The following is a 23,494-nucleotide window of genomic DNA, read 5'->3' on the forward strand; positions in this document are numbered from 1 at the left end:
ACTCCACCCTTTCATGCTAAAAAACCTTAAAAATACCCATTTTTAGCCCGAAAGTAAAGATTTCAAGCCTAAAACCTCGAAATTCCTGAAATTTTTAAAAAGCACTGTTTTGGGACCAAAAAACCTCAATTTTTAGGTTCCAAGCTGCTTTTTCATGCTTAAAACTCTGAAGCCAAGAAAACTAAAATTTTAAATTTTCCCGAAAAACACATTTCTGGACCTGGAAACCCCCATTTTTCGGGTTTCAAGCCACAATTTTCAAGTTTTTACGCTGAAAACCATCATTTTTAGCCTGAAAATGACGATTTTAGGCCTAAAAATCCTGAATTTCTCAAATTTTCGAAACATCATCATTTTGGACCTGACAGCCTCAATTTCCAGGTGAAAAATCTTGATTTTTAGGTTCCGAGCCCCATTTTCATGCTCAAAACTATCAAAAATCCCATTTTTAGCCTTAAAATGACGATTTTAGGCCGAAAAGTCAAATTTTCTCAAAAAATTCAAATTTCCCCAAATTTTTCGAATTTTTCAGCGCCAAACCGACGAGGAAGAGTACAGCCGTCTTGTACTCGACGAGGACGAAGTGGAAACCACCGACGCGCCGCCACAAGAGCAAGAAAATCAGAATTTGGCCTAAATTTCCTTTTTTTCTATTTTTTTTCTCAGTTTATGTGCTATATGTTGTGATTTTCATAATTGAAACAGGTCGTCAGGTGCTTCTTGTAAATAAATTCATTCATTTTTTATCGGTTTTCTCGATCAAGACCTTGAAAAATTGAGAAAAAATAGATAAAAATCGAGAAAATTTGAATCGCGAGACGAGAGAGTGTGCGAAATGAGGAGACGCAGAGTGCGCGGGATTAAAGGCGCATCGAATTAGCCGGCAGGGTCCCGCGGCGCGTTGCCGCCAAACACGAAAATTTGAATTTTGACCTGGATTTTTTTGTATTTTCGCGATTTTTTGGCTTTCTAACGTGAACTTTTCGCTTTTTTTTGGTAATTTTTTTGATCTAAATACCAGCCGCCACGATTGGACGCCTAAAATCCGGCAAATCAACCGGTATAACCAAAAACCGCCAAAATTTCGTCGTTTACCTGTGAAATCGTTAACTTTGTAATTTTATGGTTTTTTTTTCAGAATTTTTGAGTTTTTTTTCAAAATTTTCAGAGTTATACTGTACATAATACGACGATGGACAATCAGTTTGACAGTATTATGGACCGGATTCGTGCCCGCCAGACGGAAATATCTGGAATATCAGGCGAAAAGGAGAATGAGGAGCAGCCAGTGAGGGTTACAAAGCAGGAAGGTGGGGGTATATATTCAGCCAGAAAAAGCCAAGAAAAATCGACACTTTCAGAGCAAACGCCCACGAAAGTGTTCGGTTTGTCATCCAGATCCAACGAAGCCCAGCTCCAGAAGACTCCAGAGGTCTCTGTGGAATTCCGAGTCTCAGAGACCGCTGAAACCATCCAAAACAGCCAAAACACCTCAAAAAAGGCATCAAGATTCTCAATGTTGGCTCAGGAGATCGAGAATTTCGAGTATGACTACGAAAGTCCGTATAATCGGCCGAAGGAGGCGTTCATGAAGGGCCGGTCGCCGAGAATGTCGATTGGAGAGACACGACCCGCGGTTTTGTGCACACCGGCTGGCCATGCCGCTTCAAAAAGTCCAAATGTGGCCGTTTCGTCAAAATCTGCACCGGAAATTGCGAAAAATGGGTTAGAGTCGCTTTTTGTTGCTTGAAAAATTGCTTTTTGGGACTTTTAAACTCGATTTTACGAAACTTCGACGATATATTCGAATTGGGCTTGAAAAATGCTTTACAATGAGCCGAAACACGCCCATATTCCGTCAAAATTGGCACATTTTGGGTCCCACCACGAAAACTACAGTAACCCGAAAATTGCTCAGAATCTGGTCGAGTTTGGGCTCATTTTGAAGCTCTAAACGAGTTGAGTAAGAATAGATTAGTTTTAAATCTAGAAATTTGAAAATAAAAAAGTTATGAGCAATTTAGGGTTTTTCTGAAAATCTCGGAAAATCCTTAAATGCTCATAACTCGCTTATTTTTCAGAATTTCGATGTCTAACCAAGATATTCTTTTTCGGCTCGCTGAGAGATTCAAAATGAGCCTAAGCACGACTAGTTTCCCTCGAAGATGGGTCCCACCACGAAAACTACAGTAACCCAACATCTGCTCAGAATCAAGCCGTGATTGGGCTCATTTTGAAGCACTAAATGAGCTGAGCAAAGTAATCAAGGTTTGATTTCGAAATTCCAGAGAATAAACAAAATATGATCAATTTAAACTTTCTCTGAAAATCTGTGAGTGCGCATAACTCGCTCAATTTCCAAAATTTCGGCATCATACCTATAAATTCTTGCTCCACTCGTCAAGAACTTCAAAATGAGTCTAAACACGCCCATATTCCGTCAAAATAAACACATTTTGGGTCCCACCACGAAAACTACAGTAACCCAGAAATTGCTCAGAATCTAGTCGTGTTTAGGCTCATTTTGAAGCTCTTGACTAGTTGGGAAAGGACGATTAGGTTTTATGGCTGAATTTCAGAAAATAAGCCAAATATGAGCAATTTCAAATTTTCTGAAAATCTCAAAAAATCTGGAATTGCTAATAACTTGCTAATTTCCTAATATTTTGAGTGAAATCCTCTATATCATTGCTCAGCTCATCAAGAGCTACAAAATGAGCCTAAACACGCCTATTTTTTTCTCAAATTCAACGAAAATCGGATCCCACCACGAAAACTACAGTACCCCAAAAATTGCTCAGAATCTAGTCGAGTTTAGGCTCATTTTAAAGCTCTAAATGAGCTGAGCAATGATACATAGGTTTTATATCTGAAAAACTGAAAATAAATGATTTATGAGCATTTTTGCAGACCCGAAATCGCCCTTGGCCGTTCGGATTTCGAAGCTCGCCGTATAAAATTCGCGCAGCCCATGGTGAATGTGAATTATCTGCCCAACGAGTCCTCGATTTTCTCCGGTGGCTCATCCGTAAATGATATGTCTACAGTACTCGGTGGTTCTGCCGAAATGATGAACGTGACGACGTCTTCTTTGAGTTGTGGAGAGTTATCAATGAATCAGCATATCACCCACGAGAACACCATTATCAATGCGCAGTCTTGTGATAATCGAGAGGCGATTCTGAAGGAGAAGGAGCACCAAATCGCTACTTCAATCAATATCTCGACCGATGAGTATGGAGCCCACACTTTTATGAGGAAGGTAGGAGTATATTCTTCTTTCTAGACTCATCGAGAGCTTCAAAATGAGCCCAAACACGCCTATTTTCCCTCGAATCGGGGTCCCACCACGAAAACTACAGTAATCCAAAAAATGTTTAGAATCTAGCCGAGTTTGGGCTCATTTTGAAGCTCTCGACAAGCTGAGTAACAATATGAAAGTTTTATGGAGAAATTTCGAAAAATAAGCGAGTTATGAGCACTTTTAGGTTTTCGGATACTGTAAATTGCCCGTATTTCGCTTATCTTACGAAAATTTAAAGTAAATCTTATATATTTTTTCTCAGCTCGTTTAGAGCTTCAAAATGAGCCCGAACATGACTAATTTCCGAGAAATTTTTGGGTTACTGTAGTTTTCGTGGTGGGACACAAACTTGAGGGAATCTAGGCGTGTTTGGGCTCATTTTGAAGCTCAAGTTGTGTCAAAATCGATCCTAGCTTTGAGTTTTCGATATCAGCTTGTTAAAACCTTCAAAATGCGCCTGGATTACTGTAGAAAATTTTCAAAAAATGAGCAATCTCCACCACTATGCTTTTTGTTGCTACCACCACTCACTCCCACCTAATTTTCTTATTTTCAACACTAATATTACTGTAGAAGGTGGCACCAAACGCTCCTTCTACTGCTCCAACTGTCGCCACGTCTTCAACGTCAACCACGACAACGTCATCTGGAGCCCACCCACCACTGAAACCCGCAACATCGATATTCCAACGACCCGCTGACATTATGTCGCTCGTCTCATCGCCAAAACCGTACTCGAAAGACATCGGACGGAGCATGTTTTCGCCTGTTCACTTTGTGAGTGTGTTGTAGTAATAAAAGCATAAAATTGGGCTGAAATTCACGATTTTTGAGCTAAAAATGGTGGAAATTGACTCGGAAATGACTAAAAATGACCTGGTTAGCACGATTTTCAATCTAGAATTGACCTTAAAATGGCCACAATGGGCTCAGGATGAACTGAAACGAACTATAAGTGATCTGAAAATTACGATTTTTGAGCATTCTGGCCTAGCTGGAGGTTTCTGGGCCATCCAGGACTCGCAATAGCTCTTCTGGAAGCTTCTCGGCTGCCAGGATCCATCTGGAGAGCTATTTTGGGTCCTAGATGGCCTAGAAACCTCCAACAGCATGTGGTGGCCTAACTAGAGGTTTCTAGGCCACCAAATTTACTGTGGGCGAGGTCAGATGGCCTAGAAACCTCCAGCCAGGCCATAGAGGCTTCCAGATGACCTAGTTTCCTTTCTAGGCTACCTATAATGGCCTAAAAACTTCTAACTGCCCAATGAACAACTGCTAATTGCCCAATTAACGCTTCTAACAATTTGCAGACCCCCAAAAGTACGTCATCTCCAAAAGCGCTCGCCTCTACACTCCACACGGACGCTCCTCCAAACCTGTCACCATCAAAAACGGCGGCCCTGCAGAAATCGGTTGCCAAGACGAGACGACTGGAATTTGAGGAGAAATTCAGAACCAATTGCACTGTTACTAACGATGTATGTGTGTTTTAGATGGCCTAGAAACCTCCAGGAGCGATATTTTGAGTCCTGGATGGCCTAGAAACCTCTAGCTAGGTTACTAGAGGCTCTAGATGGCCTAGATTCCTTCTTGAAGGTGTCTAGGCCATCAGAAGGTTTTCTAGTGACTTCAGAAGGCCTAGAAGCTTACAGAAGAGCTATTTTGAGTCCTGGCAAGCCTAGAACCCTCTAGCTAGGCCATACACTGCTATGTTCCTAGATGGCCTAGCTTCCTTCCCGAATGTTTCTAGGTCACGGATAACGTTATAGATGGCCTAGAAATCTAGTTTCACGTCTTGTATAACTTAGAAACATTCTAATAGATCTCCTGGCCTAATTTTGAATTTCCAGGTCAAAAATTACGATCTAGGGCCAGTTTTGGCAGTTAGCCCTTTCAGCTCTTAAAATGACTTGGAATTTGAATATTTTTCCTTCCAGAATGCTCCAATCCCAAATCCTCGCCACGTGGCACCAACGACTACAATTCAGAATACGCCTCACTATCACGTCGCACCGCAACAGAAGAGGAATCTGTTCGGAGTACAGAACCCACAGGCTACTGTAGCTACCGTAGCCACCGCTCCAATCCCGGTACAAACTCAATGGAGAGGTCAGGCGAACACGCCGGTCGTTCAGGGAGCCCGCGCCGACGAGAAGACGGCTGGAAGCGATCTGAAAGGGGCGGGGCTTGGAAAACTGAAGAATCTGAAATCGAGATGGGAATTCTCATCGGCCACAGGGACGCCGATACATCCAGATGCCACGGAGGACTCGTTGATTGCCACGGCGATGAAGATGAAGGAGACGGCGATTCCGGCGAGGGTAAGGGGGCGGGGCTTATTAGAAACGTTTTTAGCTTGAAACGGTCGAAAACTGACTGAAAACGAGCTCTGTAGTTTTCGGAGAAAATGGGCTTTAAAATTGGATTTTTCAGATTGGCCACCGTTCGATTTCCAGCCGAAAAGGGCCATCAGCCTCGTCTATCCACTCTCGGAACGCGTCGGAACCCTTCAACGAGGCTCCAGAAGCTCCAGAAGAGTATGACGACGTCTTTGAAGGAGAAGACGATGATTCTGGAGAACTAGAAGACGTGGCGAACGCTGGAGACGTCCAAGACACTTCTAGATTCATCGACCACGCCTTCGGATTCATTGAAGGCACAGAGACGCCGAGTCCGTTCAGAGAGACACCTCTGGCTGCTCGTGAGGCTTCCTTGTCCCCAAAGAAACGAATGGAAGAGGTGATTGTTGAGGAGGATGACTCCCAGGAAGAATACATTGAGGAGGAAGGATCAGAGGAGGAGCCAGAAGAAGACGTCACAGAGATTCAGAATACGATCCATCAGGAGGAGGAGCCTGTCTACCGTGCCAACAACTCCCAGCTGGTCCACTCTGTATCGATGTATCGCCGGAAGCAAAGGGAGAAGAACGCGACGCCAGCCCAACCACTCTCCTCGATCTCTCCATCGGCGCCAGTGGCTTCGTTGACGTCTCCGCAGAAGCTTCGACAGATGACAGGATCCTCGGCGACGCCTGGAAAGATTTTCGAATCGGAGAACGAGACCATCAAACGACTCACAGAAGCGATTGTGATTGAGAAGAAGCTGGTGTCCCAATCGGAACGAGCACTTGCCCGAGCAAGACACGAGCCGAGTTTCCGGGGATCCAGAGAGGAATTCGAGGCGCAACGGGCCTATTTGGTGCATATGGAAAAGTTGAGAGCCATGCAGAACGAGTTGCAGAGAGTGCAGAGGGAGGGAGCGAGAATGTGAGTGATCTACAGTAATCCTAGATTGTTCAAATGTATTTTGAAATAGCCCAAAGAGCTACAGTAAGCCTACGGCCTTTAGGCTAGGCTAGCAAAGTTAAATTGCCACAATCCTCTTGTTAGGCCATATACACCAAGGCTCGAAAATCACGAATTTTAGTGTCATTTTTAGGTTATTTCAGGTGATTCTGAGCGGATTTTGGCTAATTTAGGGTGTCATTTTTAGCTCTAAAATCGTGATTTTAGCTAGTTTTACGCTCTCTAGCGACTCCAGAAGAGTTATTTTGAGCTCTGGATGGCCTAGTAACCTCTAGCTAGGCCATAACAGTCTCCTAGATCTCAAAGGTTCTAGATAACCGTATGTTTGGGAAACTACAGTACCCCAAATGTTTCCAGAATCGATGGCCCCCGCGGAACGATCATCATCAATGGGCTCACTGTGAGCATAGACTCTGCCTACGTCGCCGCCCATATTGCATCCAAAAAATCGGAAGAAGTCTTCTATTTCCTCGCCGTCCTTCGCTACGCCGACCAGGTCGACGTCTCCAAGCTAGTCACTTCGGATAGTGGACTCAATCGACAGGCGTCTATCGATTTCCCGGTCCCTCTGAAACTATCGAAAATCCCGTCGGATTTCCGTGCGACACTCGAAATCTATGGGCAACGATCGGTGAGAGAATCGACGACCCACGAGGATAAGTTCAAGTTGAAGGGGACGACGTTGAAGGCCAAGGTACGGTAGCTGAAGGTTTTTAATTGACCGTGCAGCTCTGTTGTTGATGACCCCTCTAACTCTCAAAGTTTGAGCTCAATTGCCTCGGTTCCTATCAGAGATATCAATAATCTGTTAACTGATAAAATATTGCTGATAAGATGAGCAATTTTTTATTAGTTAACAGCTGTTTGATATCTTTTATGGAAGCTGAGATATACAGGCTCAAGGAAGGGCTACTCAGTCTGTCTGATAAATCTCAATTATCTCGGATCTTGTGAAAGATGTCAAAAAACTGTAAACTGATAAAATATTGCTCATCTTATGGCGCACATTTTATCAGTTGACAGATTTTTTACATTTTATCAGAGGAGCCGAGATAAATGAGCTCAAACTTTGAGCCCATATATTTCGGTTCCTGTGAAATGGAGCTCTGTATTTTGTCTGTCTGTGTGTCTGTCCTGTCCACTCTGAACTAACCATCACAGAACGCCGACAATTGGTGTTATTATGTTGATCGGAGTGAGCGTGAGACTCGTCTAGCTGCAGCCGATGCCGAACAACGACGCATTCGAAAATTGGGACTTCCGTGTCGTTTGTGGAGAAAGTTGCATGTATGTCTGTGATACTAACCGCATGTTTTTGTGTTTATAATGTTGAAAATCGGTATTTCTGGCCTAGAAACACCCTAGGAGACTTTTGTGGTCTAGCTAGAGGTTTCTAGGTCATCCAGTACTCGAAATCGCCTTCCTGAAAGTCTCTAGGCCACCAGAGTGTTACTATGGCCTAGAAACATCCGGAAAGCAAGCTAGGGCAACTGGGAGCTTCCATGACTTAGCCAGAGGTTTCTAGGCCACCAGGATCCTTCTGGATCTCTTGGAGACACTTCTGATGACCTAGAAATCTTCAACGAGGCTCTGTAGCCTAACTGGGGGTTTCTAGGCCACCAGAGTCTCGCCATGGCCTAGAGAACTTCTGGGAAGGAAGCTATGCTATCTGGAAGCTCCTATGGCCTATCTGGAGGTTTCTAGGTCCCCTTGGAGTTTCTAGAAAACACTTCTGATAACCTAGAAACCTCCACAAGCCTCTAATGGCCTAGCTGAAGGTTTCTAGGCCACGCGGACCTTTTTGCATGGTATACTTGTGTCTCCTAGTGATATCTTTTAACTACAGCAACCCCCTCTCCCTTGATTCCAGACTCGTAATCCATTCTCATCTGGTGGAAGTACCTCCTCATCTGGAAGTCAAAGTCTATTCGGATCCACAACGCTGAGCAATCAAACGATGCCAACTGGATACGGTGGCCAATCGATAATCACTGATTTCCACCTCCTCGGATCATTCCAATTCGATATCAGCTGCCCGGGCAAACACCGTTATCAACTGGACCACGTCGTTCATCCTTTGGCTGGAAAGGTACAAATGAAAGTGAAGAAACAGGCGGACGACGGGGCGGATATTCTCTATCGGGGATTCCTTTCGATGTACCAACGAACGAATGAGGGATTGGGATCGTGGACTCGGTATTGGTGCGTTCTGGAGGACGGGGAGATGAAGTTCTGGAGACAACCGGAGGATGAGGGATCCAAGGTGAGCAATAAGCTACAGTAGTCCTGAAAAATAGGGAGTTTGAGACCTTCAAAATAAGCTCCAAAAAAACTACAGTAATCCTAAAAGAGCTTCAAAATGACCTAAAATCGTTTAGACTTCGAAATGAGCTCTAGCACTACAGTAATCCTAAAACTAGACTTTCTCTGAAATGGGCTCATCCAGAGCTTTAAAATGAGCCCAAACACGCCTAGGCTCCGCCAACTATGAGCGGACCATGCCATGCGCCTTTAAGGATTACCGTAACCCGATTAGGTGCTTTTCATATTCTCTAAAAATTGGTTTTTCGAGTTTGGCAAGTTGACAGCTTCAAAATGAGCCTAGACTCCGCCCACGTCGAGGGGACCATGCGCCTTTAAACTCGAAATTTCAAAATGGGCGGAGCCTAGTCGTGTTTGGGCTCATTTTGAAGCTCGCGAAGAGAGTTAGATTTGGATCTAAAACTCGTAATTTCAAAAAAAAATCAAAATTGCGCGTTTCAGATGACGTCAGAATTCGAAGTTCTTAAAACGCCTGTAATTCGGGTCCAAACGGACCAAAACTCTTGAAAATTATACTATTCGATAGGAAATTTGAAGCAGATGATGATGATATCTTGAATTTCCGAGAAATTCGAATTCTGACGTCTTCTGAACCTCTATGCGCCTTTAAATTCGAAATTTCAAGTCTAAAGGAGCATGCTCGTGTTTGGGCTCATTTTGAAGCTCGAAAAACCATAAGTTCGAATTTTATAAAATTATTGAGTTCCAGATAAATCTGGCAGAGTTACGGTAGTGTTGCGCCTTTAAAGTGGACCCCATAAATTAGCTCAAACTACCGTAGACCTTTCACAGTGAAAATGGGCGGAGCCTAGCCGAGTTCGGGCTCATTTAAAAGCTCTTCTGAAGACGAATTCGAATTATCTCGAGCTCTAACTTGAACATCCAATATTGAGCTTAATTTCTCACTTTTTTTCCAGGGCTACCTGGTACTAATGGATCTATCGACGTGCTGCCGTTCGGAAGGAGCCTCAACAGTCCAAGACATCTGCCCCTTCCCCAACAGCTTCCATATCGACGTTTGGGCGCCAAAAGACGATCGAGACGAGCCACGTGGCAACGGAAACGGAATTATGCAGTTGAGAGTGATGTTGGCTGCTGATACGACGCAAGACCTTCAGAAGTGGTTATCAGTTATCAATACGACGTCCCGACAGCTGTGTACATGGAGAAATCCCATCCAATTGTAATTTGGCCACCCTTTTTCGGCTTTTTTCTCAAATTTTCACTTCTCTAATGCTCTTGTTTTAAACCCCTGTAAACTCTCCCAATTATTGTTTAATCCTATAAAAAATTCAAATTCCCGCCCGCTTTTTACTCTCGCTGTCATCAAATTATTAGCCTCTCTTGTGTGTCCCCCCCCCCCTTGTCTTCTACTATCCATCTCGATTGTTTTTCCTTTTCTTTTGTGAATGAATAAATTTGGGGAGTAATATAAGAATTGAACGATTGGACTTTGCTCTTTGAGAGCTTCAAAACAAGCCCAAACCCGACGAAACACTGCAAGGATTACGGTAGTTTGAGCTTGGTTTTTTGGCTCCAGTTCAAAGGCGCAGCAACTACTACCGTAACTCTTCCAGATTTTATTGAAACTCAAAAATTCACAACAAATTCGAATTTATGGTTTTTAGAGCTTCAAAACGAGTATAAACACGACCACGTTCCTTTAAATTTAAAATTTGGGGCTTTAAAGGCGCATAGGGGTCCCAAGTTTCAAATTTGAAGAAAGTGGGTCATGATTATACTCATTGTGAAGCTATGGAAGAGCTGAATTCAAATAAGCGACTTTCCATTCAAGAAACTCAAAATTACGTGTTTTAGAAGACGTTAGATTTCGAGTTTTTGAGATTCTTCGAACAGCTCTTACTTGAAACGGGTGTAACCTGGGTACCAATGGACCAAATTTTTAATGAGTCATACCATTTGATAGGAAATTCAAAGCAGATTATGTTGATGTTTTGAATTTTCGAAAAATTCCTATTTTGAGGTGCACTGGAGCGTATTTACCACAACGGGAACCTAGATATCAATTTAATTGCTTGTAACTTTGGTCCTTATGGACCAAAAATTTTGAAAGTTATACCATTCGATAGGAAATTTAAAGCAGATTAAGCTGATTTTTGAATTTTTGAGAAAAGTGCATTTTGAAGTGCACTGGTGCGCATTTATCCTGAGCGAATTAACGAAATTTTCGAATTCTGACGTCTTCTGAAGCGCAATAATGTTTCTTTGCACTAAAAGTTCCATATTCAAACTTAACTTTTTGAGAGCTTCAAAATGAGTATAATCACGACCTACTTTCCTTGAATTTGATTTTTCAAGACCCCTATGCGCCTTTAAAGTCGAATTTCGCGTTTAAAGGAACATAGTCGTGTTTAGGCTCATTTGAAAGCTCTAAAAACGACGAATTCAGGTTTATTGGAATTTTTGAGTTTGAACAAGGGTTACGGTAGTTGCGCCTTTAGTAATCCATTAAGTTTTGCTCCAAATTAGGCTAGCGGAATAGAAACGCCTGTAACTCTGGTCCCTATGGACCAAAAGTTTTGAAAATTATACCATTCGATAGGAAATTTGAAGCAGACTTGTTATAATTTTGAATTTTCAAAAAATTTACATTTTGAGGTGCACTGGAGCGCATTTACCATAACGGAACCTAGATATCAGTTTAATTGCCTGTAACTTTGGTCCCCATGGACCAAAACTTTTGAAAGTTATACAATTCGATAGGAAATTTGAAACAAAATCTGATGATTTTTTAAAGTTTTAAAAAACTTCGATCTTGACCGAGTTTATAGCGCCGAAACCATTAAAAATCCAGGTTTTTCTCTGCGTCTCTCTCTCTCTCTTTTGCTGTACTGTGTAGCTTATCATAACAAAAGCCGTATCCTTTTTCTCTGTTCCTCTCTTTGTATGTTTTATTCCTGGTAACTATACAATACACCCAAATTTCCATATTTTTTGTCGAGTTGGCTTTTTTGTATGTTTCCTCTCTGAAGCTACGTATACCTATCACATTGATACCTTGGTTTTTTGGCTTTTTGGCACGATGAGGATCGTTTTTATAGTTGGTTTTGGTGAGTTCCTGAATCCCTATGTCCCTGATTTTCTACCGTTCTTCCCAAGAGGATGGCCGTGACTAATACTTGGTTCAAAATGGTGATTTTTGCTCGAATCTGAAGGTATACTGTAGAAATTCGCAAGATCAACAAACTACCATTCAATTAATCTATTTCGAAACGCCAAGTCAAAACAGAGGCCGCCGAAGAGCCAATGGATGTTTTACGGTCCCTGACTCACTATCAGTACTTCAATAGAAATGAATTAAATACTACTGTTTAGATCTTGTTGAGCTCTACATTTCATTTTTTGATTCAACTTGCAGTTCCAAGTTTGAACCAAGTTATGCGTCTGATAAGCATACATTCGTAACCTCATAACTTGCACTATTTCAGCATTACTGCTGAATGCCTTAGCTCAAGCTCAGAGTCAAGCTCCAGCCCAAACGCCTCCAGTTGTCCAGCAGCCACCTCAGCAAGCCGTACCAACACAACCCAAACCAGCTACGCAGCCAGCTCAACCTGCCCAGAAGCCAATCCATGCAGCTGTTCCAGTTCAGCAAGCCAAGCCTGCACCAGCTCAAGTACCTCCAGTTGCCCAGCAAGCTGCTCAACAAGCCAATCAACAGAAGCCAGCAGCTACGCAGACATCCCAGGCTCCCCCTGTCCAGCAAGCCCCTCAACAAGCCAAGCCAGCAGCTCAGCCTGTCCAGCAGCAAGCTCAGCCTATTTCAGTCCAACAAGGTAAAGCTCAGCAAGCTGCTCAAACAGTCAAATCAGCTACGCAGCCAGCTCCAGTCCAACAGGCTCCTCCTACTCAGCAAGCTGCTCAACAAGCCAAACCAGCAGCTCAACCTGTCCAACAGCACGTAAGTGCTCAGCCTGTCCCAGTTCAACAAGCCCAGCAAGCTTCACCTGCTCAACAAGCTGATCAGCAGGCCAAACCTATTCCTGCTCAACCTGCTCAAGGTCAACAAGCGAAACCAGCTCCAGCTCAGCCAGCTGTCCAACCGGTACAACAGGCGAAACCAGTCTCAAATGCTCAGCAGGCCAAACCTATTCCTGCTCAACCTACTCAAGCTCAACAAGCGAAACCAGCTCCAGCTCAGCCAGCTGTCCAACCGGTACAACAGGCGAAACCAGTCTCAAATGCTCAACAGGCGACATCTGCTCCTGCCTCAGCTGCAGCTCAAGTCCAGAAGCCAGCTCAGCCTATTCCGCAAGCTGCACAAGTCAAACCAGCAGTTCAGCCAGCTCCAGTTCAGCTAGTTCAAACTCCGCCTGCCCAAGCTCCCGCTCCAGCTCCAGCGGCTCCTGCTCCAGCAAAGCCTCAAGCACCTGCTCCAGCTGCAGCTAAGCCAGTTCAGCAGTCACAAGCGGTTCCGGCAGTTAGTCCTCAACCTCAGGCAGCAGCGAAGTCAGCTCAAGCTCCTGCTCAGCAGGTCAAACCAGCAGATCAGCCATCTCCAGCTCAACAAGCTCAGACTCAAGTATCTCAACCAGTTCAACCAGCTAAGCCAGCTCAAGCTAATCCAGCTCAAGCTCAGCAAGCCAAACCAGCTCAGGCTCAAGCCACCCAGCCAGCTCAGCCAATCCAGCAGCAACCAGCTACGCCAGCTCAACCGAAACCAGAGGTTCCTGCTCAAACTAAAAAGCCAGCACAGCCAGCAGCTCAACAAGCGTCAGCTACTCAGACTCCACAAACTCAGCCAGCCCGTCACCAAGATCCTCAGCAGCACAGCAAGCAACCAAAAGATCCAAAGGTACAGTACCCCCTAATTTTTGATATCAGATCTTTATCCTAGCAGAAACGCACTACGACGTCCCGTCCCGTAAGCTCAAAAAAGAGAAATGAGCGACCGAAACGAGAAGCCACTCCGGTGCCGAAAGCAGTGGAAGAGTAAGTTTGAGGCATACTGTAGATGATAGGAAATTTTAAGGGCTTCAAAATGAGTATAATTTTGGCTAGGGTTGTGTGCCTTTAAAGGTGGGGGGACAGGAGATTTTTCGTAGTTTTTTTGTAGCTAGAGTATGCATTCTACCGTGACGGTGTACAACGCTTAACGCCACTCTGCGTACAGCTGTCGTCCTCGTCTTTATGTATGCAATCGGGCGTGCGCTTTCTCTTTGCCCGCGTGGCTCAGTCGGTAGCGGCGCCGCACCCTCAATCCTCGCCTTCACAAGTTCAACTCCTCGAGGGGCATCTTTGAACGAAATTTCGAGAACATTATTTTTTTCATGTCCCCCCACCTTTAAGGATACCGTAGCCCACCTTAACCAATTCTGGCGTCAAAAAGAACGGCAACTTTGAGCCGATTTATCTCGGTTACTGTAAGAGATATCAATAAGTGGTCAACTGATAAAATGTTTATCATATTATAAGTAATATTTTATTAATTAATTTTTTTGTGGTATCTTTAACAGGAAGTGAGATACATAGGCTTAAAGTTAAGAGGTCGGCATCCAAGCTCAAGGGTAAGCGCCGACCTCTTTAAGGCAATTTATCTCGGTTGCCATAAGAGATATCAAAAAATTATCAACTAATGAAATGTTTATCATATTATCATTAATACTTTATCAGTTGATCATTTTTTGATATCTTCTACAGTAACCGAGATATATAGGCTCAAAAATCTAAAATAATTCCAGATCCCCATCTCTTCTCGCCTTCGTCTCCACCCTCTCTGCAAATGTGATTTTTTCGGCATCCTGTGTTTTTTTCATTTTCCTCGGATGCTGTATTTTAAGATGTTTCAGACGGGACCCATCGGATGATAAATTGAAAATGTTGTAATCATTGTTTTTTTTTGAATTTGGCGCCCAATAGAGTTGTCAATGGGGGCGCGATTGCTTTTAGGCATTCTATTTTTCTATTTGTTGCAATTTTTCTCTTTTCTCGGTATGAAATTTTTTTTTTTGGTTTTTGTGTCCCAGATTTTCTTATCTCCGAAAAAATGTTCTCTGTGCGAGAGACGCAGAGAAAATGATCTTCTCGAAAAAAGAGAAAAGTTCCGAGAAGGACGAATGACATAAACAAGTAAAACAAGGGCGGTTTCGGAAGTAGTAGTTGAGGGATTACTGTAGTTTTCTGATTTTTGATCTAATTTCGGTTATTTGGAGAGGGAAAATGGGATTTGATTTATCCAATCAAAAGGAAGGGAAAAAGGGGTGCTAAAATCCCAAATTTTGGACTAAAAATCATAATTTTAGGCTAGAAAGAACCAATTTTAAGATCCTTAACACTAATTTTGAGACTTACAACATCAATTATAACGTAAAATATGGGGATTCTTAGCTCTTATTTTGAACCCAAAAATTGCCTAATTTGGCAGTTTTTGCTGTCTAAAAATCGCAATTTTTGCCCACAAAAAGGACAGACTTCAAATCCAAAAATCCATGTTTTTTGGGCATAAAAAGTTGTAAAAGCTATTTTTTATTGAGAAAAATCAGAAAAAAGGATAAATTGTTGTCCGGCGGTACGGTAGGTACTTTTTACGATGCCAAAGTTCTTTGTGATAGATGGCAGATGCTGTTGATTTATTAATTACCCCCACAGTTCAGTGTCATTTGTTACAGTAATCCCGATTTGAATCGAGTTTTAGGCACTTTGAAGACTTACAGTAGAGCTAACTAGGTTACAATTAGAACTTTTATTTACAGTAGTCCCTTCTAACTGGACGAGGAAGTTTAATTGGGTTCGAATTTGGCGCCAAAAATAAGGCGAACTTCAAGCCCATATATCTCGGTTACGGTAAAAGATATCAACATTTAGTCAACTGATAAAACATTTATCATAATATCAGTAACATTTTATTAGTTAACCACTTTAAGGTATCTCTTACAGTACCATAGATAAATTGGCTTAAAGTTAAGTCCACTGGCTGAGCAACGCAGTCGGCTGCCGACCTCTAAACGTTAAGCCCATTTATCGCAATTCCTCTAAAAGATATCAAAAAACTGTCAACTGATAAAACGTTTGTTATAAAATGAGCAATATTTCATTAGTTAACAACTTTTTGATACCTCTTACAGTAACCGAAATAAATTGACTCAATGTTAACCGCTGGCTGAGCAATGCCGGTCGGCTGCCAATCTCTCAACTTTATGCCAAGATATTTCGGTTACAGTACAAGATATCAAATGGTAGTCAACTGATAAAATGTTTACCATTTCATCAGAAATGTTTTATTAGTTGACCAATTTTTGATATCTCTTACAGTAACTGAGATAAATCGACTCAAAGTTAACCGCCGGCTGAGCGTCCGCTACCGACTCTGAACTTCAAGCTCACATATCTCGGTTACTGTAAAAGATAAAAAAAAGGTAAAATTGATAAAATGTTTATCATAATCTTAGTAACATTTTATCAGTTGACGAATTTTTGATATCTTTCACAGTAACCGAGATATATAGGTAACGCGGTTGTACTGTAGCTAATACAAAATTTCGAACAAAAAGTATCATACATAGACTAGACAAAAGAAAAATAAGCGATTTTTGGATTACAAGGCAGCATGAGATTCACGGAAGTGATATGGATTTCCGAAAAGAGAAACAAGAAGAGAGAGAGAGAGACAAATCGCATAAATAATAAAATGACATGTTGATGTTGATTAACGATACAAGACGGTTATTTATGTATATTCCATACCGAGCTGATAACAAATTCATTCTTTTTTCTTTTTGCAACAATTTTAAACCGGTGACAATTCTAGGGACTACTGTAGCTCGTCAAAACATTGCTGCAGGGCTCCAAAGTGCTACTGGTTCGGGGGGCTCTGTCACATAGAATTTTGGGGTGTCGTAAAAGATCATGTACCTACAGTACTCGGGACAAAAATGTATCCTTTCTTTAATTTTTGGAAAAATCCTAAATAGTCAAGTTTTACAGATTAAATCCCGCGTTCCTTTTCCAAATTCCCAAGTAGGTAAAAAAAAAAAGATAAAACACTACAGTAATCCACAAACTACTTATTGCCCTCAGTTTTCTTGTTTTTTCCAATGTTTTCATCTTTTTTCAAAGTTCTAACGTTTCCTTTTTGTCCGATTACCGTTAAATAGCAGAGAAGGTGAAATTAGTGCGGCAGATTTTGGTACTGTAACTAGCTTCAGAATCAGAATCTTGCCAAGATATTTATATATTCTTATAGCTGATGCTTCAAGGATCATTTTGGTATAATAATGATTATGAAACCCCTACATTCCTAGATAAACCTTGCCATCAAACTTTTTGTAGAACCTTCAAGTTCCTAGCTAGAGACATGGCTTATGTTTAGTACTGTAGCTAGCTTCAAAGTTAGATTCTTGCAAAGTTAATTATATATTCTTGTAGTTCAAATTATAAGAAACATTTTGATATAGAAACCATAATATTGAATAATGTCTGCAAAGATTCCTCGAGTTATATCATGACAAGCTTTAGCTTTATAAGTATGTGTAGCATTTGATACTGTAACTAGCTTCAAAATTGAAACCTTCTAAAGATAGTTATATGTTCTTGTAGCTGAGATTATAATAATCATTTTGATATAAAAAGTTATTAACCTCGACCGCCGCGGCCCAAGGCCTTGCAGCTCCTGTTTTTGTAATGTTAGCGCATGGATATGGCCTATGTTTTGCCCTGTAACTAGCTTCAAAGTTGGAATCTGTAAACATTGATTACATATTCTTGTAGCAGAAATTCTAAGAAAGATTTTGGTATAAAACATGAGCCTAGATCGCGGTCTCCCGCCGTAGCTTACATCTCAAATTTTCTAGCCCGAATTTTCCATTCAAGACAAAAGTGCATGGTTCAGAAACCATCAGCTACCGTATACCGATTTCTCATTATCTATTTTTTGAATAAAAGACCTTGGTAGATGATTTGAAAACATGGTGGTTGGGGGGGGGGGGGGGGGACGATTATACCCCCAGCAGCCAAACAGTTTGACCTCCAAAAAAATAAAAATTTCTTATTTTTCACGGAAATTATATATCTTGATGAAGAATCGCGTCCTTTTTTCGCAACACACACATACATACACAGGCAACATCTTCTTCTTTTTTTTGCGATTTTTTGGGTTTGGGGGTTTGCGATACGAAAAAAAAAGAAACAGGTCAAAAATCGGAATTTTTAGGCATGAAATAGCAGTTTTTGGAGCTGAAAATTGAGATTTTTAAGTTCAGATTTTTCCAGATTTTACGATTTTCAGCACTGGAATTTTTTGGAATTTCAGGCAATACCGGACCAATTACAGATTTCTGAAAAAAAAAAATCAAAATCTGAAAATTTTGGAAATCTGGAAAATTTCGCAAAAAATCTGCACTAAATCTGAAAATAGCAAAAAAAACATCTGAAAATCTGAAAATCTTTAAAAATCAGGAAAATTCTGAAAAAATCGGAATTTGTGGAAACCTGAAAATCTGGAAAAATCTGACCTAAATATCTGAAATTTCAGGCATTTTTTGTCCGATTTCTACTGTTATCCTACATATCAAGCCCAATGGGATTACTGTACTTAGAAGCTCCGCCCCTTTTTCTTATTTTGTTTACTAGTTAGTTTCTCAGGCTCCGCCCACTTGTCTTATCTGTATAAATGAGATTTGATCTTGCTTTATTCAATGGGAATGTGTGTTATTTTGTTGTGTGGGGGCAAGATGTTTTGAAATATCAAAAAAAAAAAAAATAAAATTGAAATTGAATTTCCTATTTTATGATATTAATTATACAAAAATTGAATTACTTTAAGCCGAGTTATGGCAATTTTACTCTCAGAATACGATTGTGTCAGTAATTGCGCTCTAGCAAATCTCAAAACTGTAGTTTTCAAAAATTTAAAGTACAAAAATGATTAACTTAAAATTTGCGTTTTAATGATGTATTGTTATTGAAAATTGATTAAACTTGATATGAGATATGCACTCTTCAAAAAAATAGAAAATTTCGAAAAAAAATTTTTTTTCCAAAAATGTTTCCAAATGTGTTCCTAACCTAATTTTCATTGTACTTATCAATTTTTCAACTTATTTTTGTTCATTTTCACCTCTAAACCGGCTAATTTTCCAGGGGAATGTCCGATGACGAAACCATGTCTTCAGAACTCCCAGATCCTCCGCCGTTTAAACAGATCGACCAGTGGTTGTCAACCATCCGGGTTCATGAGTGTACAAAGGCTTTTGCATTACTTGAAGCGGTAAGAAATTTATAATTTTTAAAATTTTTTTAAAATTTCGAATCGTTTGGTACTAAAATCAAGCTTGACCGTGAGGGGAGATATTATAGAATTTTAATCATTGGTTTTGAAAGCCTTGCGGCCGCGGCCCACCGTAACCTACAACATTGATTTTTATACGAAAATGATTCTCAAAATTTGAGCTACAGGAGTCTATAAAGTTTTTAGCTAGATTCCAATTTTGAAGTTAGTTACAGTGCAAAACATAAAGCATGTCTTTCGCTCAGTAGTTTGAGGCGGTATATGAAGTTTAGTCTCTGATTTCACACAGGAATTTGAAGACTTTTGTAGAAAGTTTTATATCCAAATGAACTGTATAACATCAGCTACAAGGACATATACTCATCTTTGTAAAATTCTAATTCTTAAGCAAGTTACAGTACCAAATGCTATACATACCTATTTTTGTGGTCCACTGCCAGAGACAGTGACACAATTGGTTCGACGTCGAAGACAAGAGAGAAAACGATGAAGAGTTCAACGAATGTGAGGAATTAGAAACTGTGCACCTAAATGTCAATAGAAAGAACATTGACTTATTACTAAGTCTTTATTAAATATAATTATAGAGAAAAGGTTAGCGAAAGATGACTTAAAGGTGGGGGGACAGGAGATTTTTCGTAGTTTTTTTGTAGCTAGAGTATGCATTCTACCGTGACGGTGTACAACGCTTAATGTCACTCTGCGTACAGCTGTCGTCCACGCCTTTTATGTATGCAATCGGGCGTTCGATTTCTCTTTGCCCGCGTGGCTCAGTCGGTAGCGGCGCCGCACCCTCAATCATCGCCCTCACAAGTTCAACTCCTCGAGAGGCATCTTTGAACGGAATTTCGAGAACATTATTTTTTTCATGTCCCCCCACCTTTAAGGTCATCTCAAAGATAAGAGAGAATTAATGTGACATGTTTGAGCAGGTGACTTGAACTTGGCGCCGGAGAAGCGTGTTGTTGGTGGAGTGTACGCACGAGACGCTTCAAACTGGTGACGTTGGCGGGAGTTTGAATGCAGGCCGTTGGGGTGTAAAAGATCTGAAGAAACCTGAAAGAACATTAGAGAGGATTTTCCTCATTTGAGATTAAAGACTCGTGGAATATGTGATATTCCACGACACCTATATGAAAGCTTGCCATGAGCAAACTTAAGAAATCTTTGCAGACACGATTTATTATGAAATTCAAGGAGTGTTGTAATGGTTTTTATACCAAAATAATCCTTAGATATTCAGCTGCAAGAATATATAATCAACTTTAAAATATTTTAACTTTGTAGTTAGTTACAGGGCTAAATATAAACCATGTCGGAAATTACAGCTCATTTGGAAATTAACCCATAACTCTGCACATTTTCAATCTAGAGCTTTGTTCTTAGTACCATTCGAATCAGAATTTCTTATTCTTTATTTTTTTTGTATGACTACTGTATCTGCAGTACTACACAAAAGGCAATTGCTCAGCTGAAATCCTCTGGCGCCTGGCCAAGTACTTCTTGACTATTGCCAATTTCCCACCGACCAAAGAGGAACACCTGAAGGAGGTACAAAAAGGAATTGGTTATGCTCGAGAAGCTTTCGAAGTTGAAATAACGTTCTCGACAGCAAAATGGGCTGCAATTTCGTCCTATAAGTTGATCAAATTGGTTGGATTCAAGGAGAAAATGGAGGAGTTGAATCAGTGCAAAGTGAGTTCAAAAGTCATTTTTCTAGAGCAAAATTATCTCGGTTACTGTAGAAGATATCAAAAAGTGGTAAACTGACAAAATCTTCATCATAGTATCAGTAACATTTTATCAGTTCACTACTTTTCGATATCTTTCAAATGAAGCAAGATAAATTAGTTGCCTGGTGCATCTACCCTCCAACTCCTTCTAAAGGTTCCCTCTACCCACGCAACGACACTCCGCTATCCCGCTCGGCGCGCGCACAATTTAAATTTAGTTTTTGAGGATTGCGAGCTTGGATTTGGCTCGTGGTTGTTCTAGGGACTCTTTTAAGGATTTCAAGTGAGTTTGCTTGAATTCTAAGCTTTTATTTGTTGTTTCTTTTTAACTTGTTCATAATAAACCGATTTTGTTACATTTCTTGTTGATTTTCTTCTATTTTATCACAGGAACCTGATACCCCGGACATACCGCGGGCAATTTGGGGGCCGAACCGTTTATTTTATCCGTTTATCCGTTCTTTCACCTCTTTTTCGTTGTTTTTTGCATCAATTCTCTCCAGAGTTTGAAGGAACCAGTGAGAGGATTGTTGTGAAAATTAATAAAGAGAAATCGCGATTAGGTGAAGGCCTATCGTTTTTTCTCGCAAAATTTAGTGAATTTTGCAAGAATCTCTCCGAGTTTGAAGGAACCTGCAGGAAGTTCTTGTAGAATTTGCGAAGAGGAAATTCGTGCAGGTGAAGGCCTACCGAGTTTTCTCGTTTTGTAGGGTGTCGCAATAATTTCTCCGAGTTTGAAGGAACCGGCAGGAAATTATTGTGAAATTGATCAACGGAAAGTACGATTAGGTGAAGGCCTATCGGAAAGACAGCAAAGAAGAACGCCGAAAAAACATTCTTTTGAAGGAAAGATTTGTTTTCAGGCTTGGAGATGACTACGATCGGGAGCAAGTCAAGAAGCAACAAGGACAAGTCGGTGGATCCCGAGAAAAGTGAAGCGAGGACGACGACGATGGAGAGCTGGGCAGATGCGATGCAGAATCAGGTAACGCTGAGAGAGCGAAAGAAGCTTGTCAAAGGTTACGCTGATTTCATCGGAACCAGTGAGACAGTCGTGGAGAGTGTGCGTGAGCAGTTGGGCGTGCACAGCAAGTGTTCAGAGAGGCAGAAAGACGTGATAGTGAAGCCAATGAAAGAGTTTGTCAGCGAATTGACAAAGCGCTACAACGAGCTGGGCAGTGGAAAGTGGGAGCGCGTTGTGATGCGCATAATGCGAGAAACGGGCTGGAAAAATTGGAAGACTTGCGGGATGCGGTCTTACCGGATAATTTGACAGCGAGCGCGAGAAATACTGAATCAAAAGTGTTTCATAACCAGTTGAAATTGTTGCAGGAAAAATGGACGAGAGAGCAAGCAGAATTCGAGGAAAATCTAGATCGAACAAGCAGAGAAAAGGAGGTGTTGGTCGAGAAGCTTGAAGAAGCGTGGAGAGCCGCCGAGAAGGCAGAAGAGACGATTGAGGAGCTGGGAAGGGCACTGCAGAAGGAAAGGAAAACGTCGGAGAAGTGGAAAAGCCAATGGGAAAGCGCAGAAGGTAAGAAGAAAGAAATACAGTCAAGAAGTAAAGAGATAATTCAGGTGCACTCAAGGAGATCGTCGTCAAGAAGTTCGAATGGTTCGTCGGTGGATTGGCGCGATGAGAGAAAGGAAAGAAAGACCGGTGAGTCTTTTTCTAAGAAGTGTGACCTAAAAAATGATCGAAGTGAAGACTGGCGCGTGAAGGTGAAGAATTGGGAAGTGAAGAGCAGTGTGGGGGATTTTCCGGAAAGAAGTGTGCGAGTCAGCGAAAGAAGAAAGTGTGAGCGCGACAGTGAGAGATGTTCGCGAGTGTCACGGGACAGTTCACGAATAATGGTGGAGTGTCTGAGCAGAATGATAAGGGCGTCAGCTCTGCCAGAGCCTGAGAAGTTCGACGGGAAAGGAGACGTCAAAGAATTCAAGAGATCGTTTCTGTTGAAGTACAAAGCGGTCACGGAGAAAGACGCAGATATGGTGGCAATTTTAGAGGATAAATTTCTGAAAGATGCTGCTAGGACGTTGTTCAAGACACTTCCGAATCGATTCGATCGATCGATCGAGTCGCTTTTCAAAGAGTTTGAAGAGAAGTTGAGAAGGAGGCAAGGAGATCGTGAGGCGGAAGCTCTCAACGAGTTTGAGGAGCTGAAGCGAAAGCCGAAACAGCCGATGTGGGAGTACCTGATGGACGTGGAAAAGTGGTCAAAGCGAGCGTTTCCTCATCTTGAAGAAGAGACAATGTCACAACTGAGAGTCACGAAGCTTATGGGAGCGCTAAGAGATGACCCGACGATGCAAAAGTTGATGACGATGAAGCGATATGAAGTGGCGAAAAAGGACCAGTACGAGTCCCTTAAGGATATCGTTCTTCAGCAAGAGAACGAAGACAAGAGAAGGCAAGGGCTCGGATAATCGGAGCGACACGAAAAGAAGGAGAATAGCTGGAAAAAGGAGAAGAGCAAGGAGGCGAAACGAGGAGACACGGAAACGGAAAAGAATGGATCAGAAGACAGTAGCCATGGGAACAGAAGTGAGAGTAGTGATCAATGGAGAGCGTCAATAAAGTGCT

The 23,494-nt window shown here is 41.6% G+C and overlaps 4 protein-coding genes across 4 annotated transcripts in view; all 4 read left to right on the forward strand.

Annotated features, from left to right (window-relative positions):
- Cbr-scav-3 overlaps positions 1-637 on the forward strand; it is a gene marked incomplete at both ends in the record, with an annotated part of 5,813 nt that extends 5,176 nt beyond the window's left edge. The window contains one exon of the mRNA XM_045243474.1: positions 533-637. Within this exon, the coding sequence (XP_045094662.1) occupies positions 533-637 (105 nt within the window). The remainder of the gene's footprint in view (positions 1-532) is intronic.
- A 555-nt stretch (positions 638-1,192) lies between these two features.
- Positions 1,193-10,118, forward strand: Cbr-ani-1 (the record flags this gene model as incomplete). The annotated part of the gene is made up of 10 exons (XM_045243475.1): positions 1,193-1,725; positions 2,911-3,262; positions 3,878-4,081; positions 4,615-4,782; positions 5,242-5,625; positions 5,738-6,570; positions 6,967-7,303; positions 7,771-7,896; positions 8,480-8,872; positions 9,849-10,118. 10 exons carry the CDS (start codon positions 1,193-1,195, stop codon positions 10,116-10,118), a joined length of 3,600 nt encoding a protein of 1,199 aa, XP_045094663.1.
- A 1,856-nt stretch (positions 10,119-11,974) lies between these two features.
- On the forward strand, positions 11,975-13,888 carry CBG11690 (the record flags this gene model as incomplete). The annotated part of the gene is made up of 3 exons (XM_045243476.1): positions 11,975-12,002; positions 12,381-13,747; positions 13,790-13,888. The coding sequence occupies 3 exons, from the start codon at positions 11,975-11,977 to the stop codon at positions 13,886-13,888; spliced, it is 1,494 nt and encodes a 497-aa protein (XP_045094664.1).
- Positions 13,889-21,781: 7,893 nt separating this feature from the next.
- Positions 21,782-23,494, forward strand: part of CBG11688 — a gene marked incomplete at both ends in the record, with an annotated part of 3,663 nt that continues 1,950 nt past the window's right edge. Inside the window, 3 exons of the mRNA XM_045243477.1 lie at positions 21,782-22,024; positions 22,243-22,570; positions 22,619-23,267. Of these exons, the coding sequence (XP_045094665.1) occupies positions 21,782-22,024; positions 22,243-22,570; positions 22,619-23,267 (1,220 nt within the window). The remainder of the gene's footprint in view (positions 22,025-22,242; positions 22,571-22,618; positions 23,268-23,494) is intronic.

This window comes from Caenorhabditis briggsae (assembly GCF_000004555.2).
Source record: "Caenorhabditis briggsae complete genome, chrIII, whole genome shotgun sequence".
NCBI classification, from domain to species: Eukaryota; Metazoa; Nematoda; class Chromadorea; order Rhabditida; family Rhabditidae; genus Caenorhabditis; species Caenorhabditis briggsae.